Raw genomic sequence first — 14,423 nt, forward strand, 5'->3', positions numbered from 1 at the left:
AGGTCAGTGACTCCCGGATACCCACTAAGTTCATCTTTAGGATCCTGACATGCGGTTTAGTTTAAGTACGTGGCAGGAGGACCTTTCCCTGTCTGTTCTCTAACATTTCCTCTAATTTATTTATTTGTTTTTTATTTTTGCTATATAAACTAGAGATTTCTGGTCATCACTCATCTCTCCTGATGGCTATTGTCCAACTTCCCCAGTACATTCTCTGGAGAGTCTATCAGACTGTGCACGTGTGTTCCCCTCCATCATGGATCTTCACGGCCTTGACCCTAATCCTCCTGCCTCCACCTCCCAAGTGTGCTGACCTGGGTTGCCATGATACGCAGACCACTGTCTATTTTCCATGTCTAGAAAAGAGTGTAGTAATTTATCACATGAGACTTGTAGACGGAACATATAAAATTACTATGTGAATTTTGTTATTCTTTTGAGAAAACAATCTCCTGTAACTCAGGAAAGCCTTGACCTCCTCTGCTTCCCGAGTGCTAGGATAACAGCATGCCCCATCCTGCCCTGTTTTATTGGAAGAATTCTGCTAATACATTATCAGAGAATATTTTTAATACAAACAATAAAATGGTCTGGAGAAGTGTCATAGCCTTATGTTCACTGAATCAATGTCAATTTAAAAGAATCAAAGAGAAATTAGAATTCCATAGACTTCCATCCTTAAATATGGCCAAGTTCTCAGCAATGACCCAACCATACCCCTCTAGATCAGCAGTTCTCAACCTGTGGATCGTGACCCCTTTGGCAAACTTCCATCTCCAAAAATATGCAATTTATAACAGGAGCAAAGTTACAGCTATGGATCAGCAAGGAAAACAGTTTTGTGGTTAAGGGTCACCACGACAAGATGAACCATATTAAGGGGAACAGCATTCAGAGGGTTGAGGACCACTGCTCTAGCTAAGCCATTGACTAACTCTTGCCAGCAGCAGAGGGAAGGCCATAAATAAGAGATCAGAAAACACGTTGTCACTAAGGAATCTCCAGAAGCTTGTTCCAAGCTCTGTAATGGAAAACCTCAGCTCCAGCCAGATCTCCGGAGGCCGAGTGCTGAAAGGACATCATCTTAGGACAGCATCCAGCCCTGTGGCCTGAGCCGCTGACCAGGACTGAACTCAGAGGCATCACTGGAAATGGCAGGAACAGTGGTTCTTGCTAACTTCACAGAACTATACACCAGCCAGTCTACACTGCCCTCATTCACAAGAAGTGGGCCTCCTCCCAGGAAGCTGAAAACAGAACCGCCTTGCTAAACAACATCTCAAACTGTTGCACCTGCATCCCCTGCGCCACACAGCTGGTGGAGCCTTTCTTCCTGCCCGTCCTTCGCATTATGGTTAGAGGTGTATTGTCTTCCTCCTCCACCACAAAAAGTGTAAAAGCTAATTCATCGCCCACCACCCTTCCCTAGTCGACTCCAACAAAGATAAAATCTAAGCTCTCAAGATAGCATTAGTGATTTCAGCTCTTGAACTTTTCACCATCGGTTAAGACTTCTTAAGGCTTCCAAAACTTCCTATGAAATGTGTGACCAGATTAAAGACTGAGTGACTTCCAAAACTTCCTATGAAATGTGTGACCAGATTAAAGACTGAGCTTTTGATTACTAGTACTTAAAGGAGTTGGTCAAAGAAGCCCTACTTTAAAATAAGACTCATTCACATAGCATCCAGTCAATACACAAGACTCCCCTCTGCATGTGGACGCAGCAGATGAGGAGGACTCAGTGGTGTTTTGAGTTCACAGTGTAAAGAATCTTGAGAAAGTACCACCTGTCCCAACTTGGTGATGTATCAATGAGAAAACAATTCACAATTAGCCCACTCTGTTGGTACGTTGCTTTAATCCCAGGAATCTTGAGCCACGAGCAGGCCGATCTCTGAGTTCTAGGTCATTCTGGTGTACATAGCTACTTCCAGGCCAGCCAGAGCTTCACACTAAGACCCTGCCTCAAAAGAAAACTACAGTTATTTGGAGATGTTCATGAGACTATTTCTGCTGGGCCTGGGGAGATGGTTCAGCCATGAAGTGCCCTTGCTGCCCCTGCAGAGGACCTGAATTGATTTCCCAGCACAAGTTCCTGTAACTCCAGTCCAGGGTTTCCCAATACCTCTTCTGGGTCTTATGAATTCATACTCCTTGCATACACACAGAGACACACAAAAATACATACAAATAAAAGTGAATCTTAACATTGTTTCTCCTAAAAATATGCCTATGAGACTGTATTTTTCCGCAATTCAAAGGAAACAAAACCCACACAATTTGTAGTGGGAAAGATGAAGATAAGAATGACCAGAGATGTTAAGCAGCCAAAAAGACCTTTACACAGCATCGTTTCATTTTGGAAAACAGTTCTTTCTGTTTATTCTACTTAATTGAAAGCGGCTATTAATGTCCACACTGAACCAAATGTCTCAAACCCTCTTGTTCCTAACATGCAAACATGAATTGGTGTAATCCACAGGTGTACAGTCCCCATTGATGGCTACACCATGTCTCAGCCATGTACAGATTTTGACAGCAAAACCTTTGAGAATTACTGACTTTCTAGGCTCTGGGCTAGGACTCAAGGATGTTGTGACCAGAAGCAGGACGTCGGGGATCAGGGTAAAGCAACTTGTGTTCAGACATTGATCCCAGGATACCAGGCCGCAGGACTATTTCTAAGTCCATCTCTCCATGACCCAACCCACCAGATGTACATCACCACCTTTGGGAATTCTTAGAGAAGCCAGTCAGCCTCCTCCACATCAGAGTTATAAAGAGAAGCGATATCGGTCCTGGCTGAGATACCACTCATCTCGGAGGATGAGGACACTTAGACCCTCTGCCCTTCTGCTGCTGGTGCTGGCCTTGCCCCTGACCCAGAACTGTGCAGGTGGGTGTGGGACCTTTAGAGGAGCAGGGTGCCACACCGGAAATCCTCATCTTTGCATCTCCTCCATCGCCTAACCAGACCTTCCTGCTCCCTCAGCTGGAGGACCCCGCCCCTCTCCCTTCACCACCCCTGCTCTCCTCCCTTCCCAGTCCACCAGCCAGCCCCGGGCCCAGGTCAGGGTCTCAGTGCGCATCATCCCCAGGCTTACACTGGCTGCAGTTTTTCGACACCGTGGTTTATGGACCGGACATCTGGGAGCCACGGTGCATCTACGTCAGCTACGTTGATACCACACAGGTCCAGGGATTCGATAGCACAGCAGCGACTGTGAGCATGCAACCTCGGGCTCCCTGGATGGAGCAGGAGCCGCCTGAGTATTGGCACAATCAAACAGAGGAAGCCCTGTACCAGTCACAGAGCGACCGAAAGCTTTTTCGGGCCCTGATGAAGTACTATGGACACAGCAAGGACGGCGGTGAGTCATTCCAGATCCGAGGTCACAACCCCTCCATGTCCAATTAGCCCCACTCCAGATCTCCAGGTCTAGGGTTAAGTCGAGGATTGTGATCCGGGAACAGGGTTAGTTTGGGACAAAACCCCTGGAGGGGGAGAAGCAGCAGTGACTGATGGTTGAATGGGGGTGGGGCAGAATATCACACCCTACAGAAGGTGTACGGCTGCGCTGTGGAAAATAATGGGAACTTCCTCCGAGGGCACTATCAAGTCACCTACTATGGCCACGATTACATCGCCCTGAACGAGAACTTGAGCTCTTGGACTGCAGAGGGCAAGATAGCTCAAATTCTAAAAAGCGCCTGGGTGGAAGAGGCAGAATACTTGAGGACTTACCTGCCGGGGGATTGCGTGAAAATGCTTCGTAGATGCCTGGACCTTGGGAAGGAGACACTGCTGCGCTCTGGTAAGAGGGGCGCTTGCCAACTTCTTCTTCTGAGATTAGAACTCCTGTCTCCTGAGGCCTCCTCCCTCAGCAGGGAGCAGCTGGAGGATTTACACTGTCTTGCATCAAAGGCATAAGACTGCTCCTGAGTTTCCTAACTCAACATGAGAGAGAAACTCTCCAGAGGATTCGCCCTTCCCCCAGGATAGTCCAGGGTGTCAATCAGGCAGCCAGTCCCTTCCACAGCTGCACTGAGAATCAGGGCCTCTCTCAGGCCTGTTCACTGTCCATGCACAAAGGCACTGAATGTCTGACTCCAGGGTTACTGAGTGTCTTAAGCCCTCCCCCGCCTCCTCCACCCAGTCAGAACCAGAAGTCAGAAGTCTGTTTACCTAGAGTGAGATTCAGAGCCTTCAGTTCTGTGCTGGCTCATGATCACTCTGAACATTTCCAATGAATTCCTCATCCAGATCCCAAGTTTAGGCTGCTGTGTGAATTCTGCTCCCCTCCACCTCTCCCACCCTTTCCAGGGATGGTCACATGAGCATGGCTTGATCCCCAGGAGGAATGCCAAATGCCTGAATTTTCCAATCGCTCCCCTCAGACCCTCCCCAAACATATGTGACCCGTCAAGTTAGACCCGGAGGAAATGTCACCCTGAAGTGCTGGGCCCTGAACTTCTACCCTGCTGACATCACCCTGACCTGGCAGAAGGCTGGAAACAACCACACCCAGGATATGGAGGTGATAGAGACCAGGCCTGCAGGAGATGGAACCTTCCAGAAGTGGGCAGCCGTGGTGGTTCCTTCTGGAGAGGAGCTGAGATACACATGCCATGTGAACCATGAGGGGTTCCCTGAGCCCCTGATTCTGACGTGGGGTAAGGAGTGGGTGTGGTGAGCGAGAGTCTGCTGTCGGGGAATGAAGAACCAGGGCGGGATCAGGGTTGAGGGTGAGAGTTAGAGCCCTCACTCTTCCTTCCTCTCCTCCATCAGAGCCTCCTCCACCAAACATCTTCCTCATGGCGATTCTTACTGGCCTGGTTCTTGGAGCTTTGGTTATGGGAGTTGTGGTGACTTTTCCGATATGGAAGAAGCAGGGGTAAGGAAGGGGCGGGGTTTGAGTTCTTGTCTCCCTAAGGACTTCAAGCCCAAGCTATGAATGTACCCATCCCATAAGAGCAAAGTTGTACCCACGCACAGGGGCTGGGACCTCTATGCTGACATTAACTCTGTTATAATGCAGAAAGGAAATAATGAACAGACCCATCACCCTCTTGTTAGAGACGTGATTCTGATTCCCCACAGACAGATGTCACAGAAAAGGCCCCTGCTGAGAACACAGGAGACCAGTTAGCCCTCTGTGTGTACAGTCTTCCACTGTGTTTCCTCCTCCTTCCACAGAGCTGCAGTCACAATTCCAGAAAGGTCCCTAGGATTGGACAAGGAGTTTCCCTCCCACACTCATGACTCTGTGGCGTCCCTGGTCTGTTGTAGGAGGCTGCTTGTTTGTTCCCGGCTGCTCAGCCCCGAGATAAACACACAGAAACCACATTATTTGTAATGTTGTTTGGCCAATAGCTTAAACGTATTTCTGGCTAACTCATATCTTAAATTAACCTGTCTCCATTAACCTGTGCATCACCACGAGGCTGTGACTTACCGGGTAAAATTCCGGCGTCTGTTTCCAGAGGGGGCACACGATGTCTCACTGACTCTGCCGTCTTTCTCCCAGCATTCAATATAGTTTTCCCCACCTACCTCTATTCTGCCCTGCCAGGTCTAAGACAGATTCTTTATTAACCTATGGTATTCACAGAATACAGCGGGGAATCCCACATCACTGGTCTGTCACTGGTTGGTTCTTCCCACAGGTGGAAAAGAGGCAGCTATATTTTGACTGCCAGTAATTAGTGGAAGGTGGTTCCTGAGACCCTTGCAATAGAGTAGACAGATACCCATTGGGCATGGCTCACACATTTCTCTCTTGGCTCTATTGCTGTGGGCTCTTAACAGGTCTTATTCTGTACTGCTTTAGACAGACACAGTGTCCAGGGATCTGCCTGGGACAGGAAGTACCCCAAGAACACACTCCTGAGCTGTGGTCACTCTCTTTCTGGGATCTGTTTAGTATGGCTGCCTAGTCAGTATCATGACTTCACAATCTTAACTCAGAATTTGTTCTTAACCACTTTCTTCTATAGGGTGAGACACCCACCTCGTGTGACTTCAAAAGCTCCTGACTTTTCTTTCCACAGCTGACATCTGTGCACAAGTGTTTGTCTCCTGTGAGCACGCCGTGAGGAACTGAGTCCAGCCCAGACCTGAGCGTGTCTCCTCCCCACACTGACGTGTGCCTTCCCCAGTCATTTCTCCTGATCCAGGAGAGGCAGGCCTGGAAGCCTCCATCAGAGACCGAATTTAGTTTCCAATGAGCTACAAGTATATTCTTCCTTCTTGAAAAGAAGGATGTGGATATTTTGGTAATTTTGTTTGGTAAATTTTTCCCATGGTTCGCTTAATGGATAAACCCAGTCAAAGAAAGATGACTGAAATAGTAACTGTCTTGAGAAGCTGAAATCCATCTTTCGATCTTCTCTGTCCTTTTCTAGATGCCTCTCTTTCTCATCAACCTCGTGTTCAAATCTGTTAATGCCTCCTCCTAATAAACTTGAACTTTGCTTCATACTGGTAGTTCTTTTTTTAAAAATTATTTATTCATTATGTATAAAGTGTTCTGTCTGCATGCATGTCTGCAGGCCAGAAGAGATCACCAGATCTCATTCCAGATGGTTGTGAGCCACCATGTGGTTGCTGGGAATTGAACTCAGGACCTCTGGAAGAGCAGTCAGTGCTCTTAACCGCTGAGTCATCTCTTCAGCCTCTATACTGGCAGTTTTTAAATTCTTTTTTTTTTTTCAAGTCAGGAATCTCATCTTTGCCTGAGTAGAGGTCTCTGAACAAAACTCCTCGGCTGACACACATGCATGAAGCTGTCTTCACCTGCATCAAACATCCACTGCCATTGTCCCTGCCGGTGACAAGAGGCCTCCCTGGAGTGGTGCTGGCCAGCTCCCTCGACTGCCACTGAACCTATCCACTCTACTCTCTGCTTTGCACGTCACCCATGTTCCTTCACCTTCATCAGCCGAAGCCCAGCATCGTGGCTTCTTTAGATTTATGGGTGTTTTACATGCATGTAAGCAAGTGTGTCACCACTTGCATGCTTAGTGCCATAGATGCCAGAAGAAGGCCTCAGCTCCCTGGGAACTGGGGTTACAGACAGCTGTGAGCTCTTATGGAGACATTAAGAACCAAACTTGCTGCGGCCAGCGCAGCCTGCATAGCCGAGACTGGAGGGGGGGGGTGCCGGGATTGAGACACAGAGGCTTCTTTTCAGGTGGAAGAACAGCAACCTTTATTTTGCCCAGCAACCTTTTATACCTCTACTCCTTCTGTGGAGACCCACAGGCCAGAAAGAACACAAACATCCTTGTCAATTACAGACCACAAGGAAGTTCCTCTGCCGGTCAGGGGAAGTGAGGGCAGCTGGATCACAACACAAACTCACCCCCCGCCCCCAACAAAAGTCAGTGCTCTTACCTGTTGAGCCTTCTGCACAGCCTCCAGACCCACAGAGTGTTTAATGACCACCCCTGTGCCAACGACCCCCTTAGAGCCATTCGTACCCCACACTTGGGTCACATGGAACAACACACTGACTTCCAGGAAGACATCCACTGGTGCCCTAAGTCATTCCTTGCTGAGACAAAATTGAGATGAACTGATTCTGCAGAGACATCTAGAGGAGAAAACCTTGTTAAGCAGAATGTTCTAGATTCAAAATATGGTAAGAATTGCTGATTCTTGAGCTGGAGGGATGTCTCTGAGGTTAAGAATACTGATTGCTCTTCCAGAGGACTGGGTTCAGTTCCCAGCACCCACATGCTGGCTAACAACCATCTGTAACCTCAGTTGCAAGGGATCCAACGACCTCTTCATGTCCCCTCAGGCACTGAACACATGCGATGTAAAGACATATACACAGGCTAAACACCTCTATACATAAAGTGAATTTTCTTTTTTTTTCTTTTCTTTTTCTTTTTCTTTTCTTTTTTTTTTTTTTGAGACAGGGTTTCTCTGTGGTTTTGGAGCCTGTCCTGGAACTAGCTCTTGTAGACCAGGCTGGTCTCAAACTCACAGAGATCCACCTGCCTCTGCCTCCCAAGTGCTGGGATTAAAGGCGTGCGCCACCACCGCCCGACCATAAAGTGAATTTTTGAAAACTTGGTGATTCTATGTATGACATGCTCCAGCATCTTGATTCTCTTTCTTATTTTTTAAAAAAGATTTATTTATTGAATGTATATGCGTGTTTTGCCTGCATATAAGTCTGCATATTATGTGAATGTTTGGTGCCCCCAAAGGTCGGAAGAGAGCATCTTGTAGTTACTGAGAATCAAACTCAGGTCTTCTGCAGGAGTAACAGTTGCTTTTAACAACTGGGCCCGGTTATTTCCCCTCAGCTGTTCTATTACCAACAAATATGGGAGTCAGATATTGGGGTGAAAACCGCTAGATCAAAGAAGTGGTAGAAGAGCAACCAGCTGACCTCCTCACCACACTTTTCAACCGAAAAAGGGCTGACAAAAAGTCCAAGTCCCTCCCTGCTCCTTCCTGTGCCTCTCTAGCTGTATTCTGGGTCCTCCACAGTCTCTATGACTAATTCTTATCAACTAGTTGCTGACTCCCCCCGCCCCCCATCCAAGGTTAACCTTATTAACAGAGTCTCAGGATGTCACAGTACAATCAAATATTCCACAACATTTCTCCCTTTTTGTCTAAATAAAAAGGGAAGGCTTTGACTCTAACACATTAAAACTATATACAATAAGAACAATTATCAGGCGAGAAAGAATTACATTCACAATGTCCAGTCCATTTGTATCTGGCAAAACCAGAAAAAAATGCTCTATTGTCTATCCTATCTTGTGCAGCACACTGTACCGTGCAGGCTGGTGCTGCAGCCTGCAGGACCCAATGCCAAGCAAGAATGATGAAGGCAGTTCTTCCCCAACAGCCTAATGTTTGGGTTCAAAGTCAGGGTCTTGTGCATGTCAGAAAACCTCTATAATCATTCTGCTACTGGGCCACATCTCCAGATATGTATCATATGTAATATATCTTATCTATCGATATATGTTGGATATATATTCAGTTGTGAGATGTAATATTGGGAGATAAATGCAATTATTTCTCTTCCATGGAACACAGCCCAATAGAAGGTATGTGAAATGGCTCCCTCCTCAGACTGATGGCTCACCTGTGTCTTACTGCACACTATAGAGTAAAAATTATAGTAACTGTAACTATCAAGGGAGGCTTACAGACACCTGTGCACATTATTGGCCTTCACTTTACCTGACGTAATATACAGATTTGCATATGAAGCTGGCCACAGAGCCGGAGAGAGAGTCAACACTCCCTCCTCACTTCAAATCCAAGGTAGAATTCACGAAACCCGTCTAAATAACTATTAATACATTTTATTTTACTGTGGTATCAAAGATGAGTATCCACAATTATCTGGTAACATTATTAAAATATTCCACCTTCATATTTGGATAAGGCAAGCTGTTTCACACTCAACAGGAAGAGCAGGTTAAATGCAAAGTATATATGAAAATCCATTATCTTTACTGAAACAGATTAAGGAAAAGACTTGCAAACACGCAAAGTGCAAAAAGACCCGCACTTCAGACCTTTCATTTGGGAAATGATTATTTCTCATAAGATTTTATTTTATCAATGCAATGGATTTGTTAATATTCTAAATAACTGAATGCATTTTAAAAGATTTAGCTTCTAATATTATTTACACATATAACTCACAAAAACATGTTTTCCTTGGGGAAACTCATTAATTCTTATGCGTACATGGAGATCCTGAGACCAGGAAGTCTGAGAACAGCTGACCAAGACAACTCTTGAATTGGAGTCAGAGAGACAACATGGCGAAAGCTCTTGGTGCGGGAAGAGGGAAGGAAGGATAAGGGCCCAGGTCCCTGATCAGGATGGCAGATGGCTAGGATGCCAAGCCCTGGAAATTTCCCATCTCCTACAACTTTCACTTCCTGGTCTCCCAAACTGTGTCAGATTCTTCTGCCTAGACACTTATGACGCGATGGTAATTCCCGCTCCCATTGGGTGTCCGGTTTCTGCAGATGCCAGTACGAGATTCCGGGTTCTAAAATCCCGCGCAGAGCTCTTATGTTCCCCAGATCTCTAGATATGAACGATGGCGCCGCGCACGCTGCTCCTGCTGCTGGCGGCCGCCCTGGCCCCGACCCAGACCCACGCAGGTGAGTGCGGGGTCGGGAGGGAACCGGGCTCTGCGGGGAGGGCGGGGGCGGCACCGGGGAAGCCGCGTTCCCGCGTGGCCCAGCCGGACCCTCCCGCCCCTTGTCCACCCGCGTCCCGAGCCCCGCGCCCTGCTCCCCTCTCGGCCCCCACACCAGCTCCGGATCCTGGGAAGAAGGTGGAGCCGCCGTCAGCTCCTTGCTTCTTCCAGGCTCACACTCGCACTCGCTGCGTTATTTCGGCACCGCCATGACCCAACCGGGACACAGGGAACCGCGGTTCGTCGCCTTCGGATTCGTGGACGACACGCGGTTTGTGTGGTTCGACAGCGATGCGATGACCCCTAGAGAGGAGCCTCGGGCGCCGTGGATGGAGGAAAAACGGCCCGAGTACTGGGAGCGGCAGACTCGGATCGCCAAGGCTAACGCGCAGATTTTCCGTGAAAATCTGAGGACCCTGCTGCGCTATTACAACCAGAGCGAAGCAGGCGAGTGACCCGAGTCACTTAGCCCTGCGTGGCTTGGATAACCCCAAATAGTCGACCCGGCTCATAAACCTAAGGCTACTGCCGGGCGCATCTCCTAGACCCCACAGAGCTAGAAAAATTCTGCAGCCTCAGGGGGAGACTCACAACCAGTAGTGGTCCTCCCTCCCTCCCTCCCTTCCTGGGGCGGGGCTAAGAGTAGCAGGCGGGACCAGGCCTCTGGGGCTGATTCCTTTTGCCTTCCAGGGTACCACACCATCCAGTCCATGCGTGGGTGCTATATGGGCAGTGATGGGCGCTTCCTCAGCGGTTACTACCGGACGGCCTATGATGGCGCCGACCACATCTCTCTGAACGAGGACCTCCGTTCCTGGACTGCTGCAAACAAGGTGGCTCTGATTACCCAGCGCAAATATGAGGCGACGAATGAGGCAGAGCACCACAGGGCCTACCTGAAAGTTACGTGCATGGAGTGGCTCCGCAGCCATCTGGAGAAGGGAAGAGAGTTACTGCAACGTGCAGGTACTGAGTGGCAGCAAACAACTGGATCCCCGTGTAGACCTTCCTGCTTCGGGTCTCCTGCAAGGTCACCTCCCTCTCTTCTGAGCTAGCCCGGGTGAATCTTCTTGGGTTCTCTCCGGATGCGCGGAAGTCAGTTCCTGCGGTAAATGACGAGCCTCCAGCAGCCTTGGACATTACGTGGAGACTCACTGTTTTCTGCCCCCACTCCAGTGTGTTTGGAAATTTGGTCAAGCTTAGAAAAGCTCAGCCTCCCCCCAGGTCAGAAGCCAATGTCCCTTTCAGAGACTTGAAGCCTCTCACTCTGGGCTGGCTTAAACTGACTGTAGGATTTTCCAAGGTAGAGAGTAACCTAAAAGTCTGGGTTTGGGGCCTCCTTTCTCACCTTGAGTGTCCTGTACATTCTCAGGACGGTCACATGAGCCCACTATATCAGTGAAGGTAATGCAGTCTCGGAACCTCTGAATTCTCAGATCCCCCAAAGACACGTGTGACCTATCATCCCAGACCTGAAGGTGACATCACCCTGAGGTGCTGGGCCCTGGGCTTCTACCCTGCTGAGATCACCCTGACCTGGCAGAGAGATGGGAAGGAACAGACCCAGGACATGGAACTTGTGGAGACCAGGCCTGCAGGGGACGGAACCTTCCAGAAGTGGGCAGCTGTGGTGGTACCTTCTGGGGAGGAGCAGAGATATACATGCCATGTGTACCATGAAGGGCTGCCTGAGCCTCTGACCCTGAGATGGGGTAAGGAGGGGCAGGCTGTCAAGGGAAGCAGGAGCCCTCTGGAGACCCTGAGTAGACCCAAGCCCCTCTCTTTCATTTCCCAGCTCCACCTCTTCAGCACATGGACCCCATTGTGGGAGTCACTGCTAGCCTGGTTCTCCTTGGAGCTGTGGTCATTGCTGTGGTGTGGAGAAAGTTACCAAGGAGGAAAGGTGAGAAGATTGGGGTCTGTTTTTTATTGTGAATATGCATGGTGTATGTTCGTGTGTTCCACGCTATGCGTGTATAGGTCAAATGACAACTTTGTAGGGTTAGTTATCGCCTTTTAAGTTTATGTGGGTTCTGGAGATCAAACCCAGGTCCTCAGGCTTGCAGCCTCTACCCACTGAGCCACCTGTGGAGTGTGCTTCTGAGGGAATTAAAAGCCCATTAGAAGTTTGTGCCAAGATGACTGTGGCCCCGAGGACCTGGCTCCCAGCACCTACAGGTCAGAGAGCCTTCTAGAGACACTGACCTCTAAGAGGGCAGTTGGTCCTTCCTGTTCCAGCCCTGTGGTGTGTTGGTCTGTGTGAAGTTCAAGCTTCTTCCCCATGTCCCAGTACTTGCTGGCTCTTTTAGGCTGTCTTGGCCCATGTCCATGACCTCTCACCTCCTTGTTTTCTACAAGCAGAAGTGGCAGCTGTGATCAGGGCACCTCTAAGTTTGGAATGGCTATCCCTGAGATGCTGGCAGCAGTGTAGACAGGAGCCCTTAGTTCCAACCCCCCATCTTCTGTGGGCATTTAAGGCGTCTAAATTTTAAAACACAGGAGAACCTGAATCAGAGCCAAGAGTGGCAGGGACAGGCCAATGTTGTGGGTTTCTGGGTTTGGAATGCAGGTGACTTGCGTTTTTCATGAATTTTCCTCTACAGCATAACACTGGAACTGACCATACAAAGGTGAACACATACACAACAAACTATGTCATGGGGAGCCTGACTTCTTTCTGCAACTGGCATCTGACTATGTCCATCTGTGTGAGATTCTGTCAGCCAAATGTGAGTCTGTTCAAGCTGGGATTAGGATTCTCCATCTGTCTAGAACAGCATCTAGACATCTGTTTGGAATTCTTACCCCAGGCTTGGCTAATGGCTTAGGGTACAGCAAGTTGCTTCAAACTTGGGAGAGGAAATAAAATTTGAGAACATTTCAGAATCTACCTTTGCTGAATGGATCTGTTTCAGGTTGGGAGAGGAGACTGGGGATCTAAACACGGATGGGACCGTTGGCCCATCTGGTGCTCAGCCACTGTAGACTTCACCTGGGTCATCTTTGCTTCTCCCACCCGAACCTTTGGTCACAAGGTCCCTGCTATGGCCCTGGGCCTCATCCTGTTTGTAGGACCATACAGTGAAGACTGTTTGTGGCAGGGCAGCCTGGCACCAGGCCTGATTTCAACCTTCAGCCCCCAACGTATGTGTTTCTTATTCCTGTGTAAGTCTTGGCCCCGTCCTTCCAGATGTCCCTTTTTCTTGACAGCAGCAGGTGTTTTTGTCAGGCATTGCCTGCTGTCTCCAGTCTTACGCACCAACTTTCATCGAGGCTCACTTCTTAGCTTCCTTCTTTCTGCAGCCTTTATGAAGGAACTGAATTCCGGAGTTAGCAAAGGCGGCTCTGCCAGCCGTTCATCACCTGACATGAGTTCCTGCAGCCACTCTTCTGTCTACTCAGCTACTCCTCTCCCTGCCCTCAGCCCAAGCAACCCTAACCTTATATGCAGCCTCAAGAATTTATGAGTCTAATTTAGATTTTTCCTTGGTTGGAAAATATGATCATTTACAATCTTCTAAGCCATGTACTTGGGTGCTGCTGCAGGTTGCAGAAGGGCTGGGGAAATAGGGAACAGCCCAGGCCATGAGCTCAGTGTGAGGACTGAGCAAGAACATTTGCTCTGACGCCCCACGGTTAGAGCTACTCAATAGGGTGGTGTCGCACACTGACCAGTCACTGAACAGCACAGGCATCTCTCCTGCTGTTGGAGTTTCGCTCTATTGCATGCACAGATACTGGTTTTGTTTTTACAGATCCTGCATCAAGTAAGTCTATTAAAGTCACTTTTCCAATAGCACATGATCCCTTCAATGTCTGTGTCATATTCTGGTAATTTTGGTAACATTTAAAACATTTTATTGCTGGACATGGTGGTGCATGCCTTTAATCCTAGCACTTGTGAGGCAGAGGCAGGCAGATCTCTGTGAGTTTGAGGCCAGCCTGGTCTACTGAGTGTGTGCCAGGACTGTTACACAGAGAAACCTGTCTCAAAAAACAAAAATAAAACAAATAAAACATTTTATTATTACATGAAAACTTTATTATTACATTAAAAACTTTATTATTAGATAAACTGTAATCTGTGATTTTTGCTGTTAATAGAAATTTGCATCAGAATACCACAAACCATGCCCATATAAGACAACACACTTGGAGCTAGAAAACATTATTTTGAGTGAGGTAACCCAGACACAGAGACAATTATCACATGTACTCACTCATAGG

General features: G+C 48.2%; 2 protein-coding genes across 2 annotated transcripts; both read left to right on the forward strand.

Annotated features, from left to right (window-relative positions):
• Positions 1-2,829: 2,829 nt before the first annotated feature.
• On the forward strand, positions 2,830-6,134 carry LOC121435669 (H-2 class I histocompatibility antigen, Q10 alpha chain-like). The gene is made up of 6 exons (XM_041635140.1): positions 2,830-2,899; positions 3,102-3,374; positions 3,549-3,818; positions 4,402-4,677; positions 4,793-4,898; positions 6,055-6,134. The coding sequence occupies exons 1-6, from the start codon at positions 2,830-2,832 to the stop codon at positions 6,056-6,058; spliced, it is 999 nt and encodes a 332-aa protein (XP_041491074.1). The 3' UTR covers positions 6,059-6,134.
• Positions 6,135-10,043: 3,909 nt separating this feature from the next.
• LOC121435668 (class I histocompatibility antigen, Gogo-B*0103 alpha chain-like) lies at positions 10,044-13,082 on the forward strand. Its single transcript, XM_041635139.1, has 6 exons — positions 10,044-10,158; positions 10,368-10,643; positions 10,887-11,162; positions 11,633-11,908; positions 11,992-12,099; positions 12,800-13,082. Exons 1-6 carry the CDS (start codon positions 10,095-10,097, stop codon positions 12,802-12,804), a joined length of 1,005 nt encoding a protein of 334 aa, XP_041491073.1. The 5' UTR covers positions 10,044-10,094; the 3' UTR covers positions 12,805-13,082.
• Positions 13,083-14,423: the final 1,341 nt, after the last annotated feature.

This window comes from Microtus oregoni, unplaced genomic scaffold (assembly GCF_018167655.1).
Source record: "Microtus oregoni isolate MIOR12 unplaced genomic scaffold, Mior012 000046F_ref0000063, whole genome shotgun sequence".
Classification (NCBI taxonomy): domain Eukaryota; kingdom Metazoa; phylum Chordata; class Mammalia; order Rodentia; family Cricetidae; genus Microtus; species Microtus oregoni.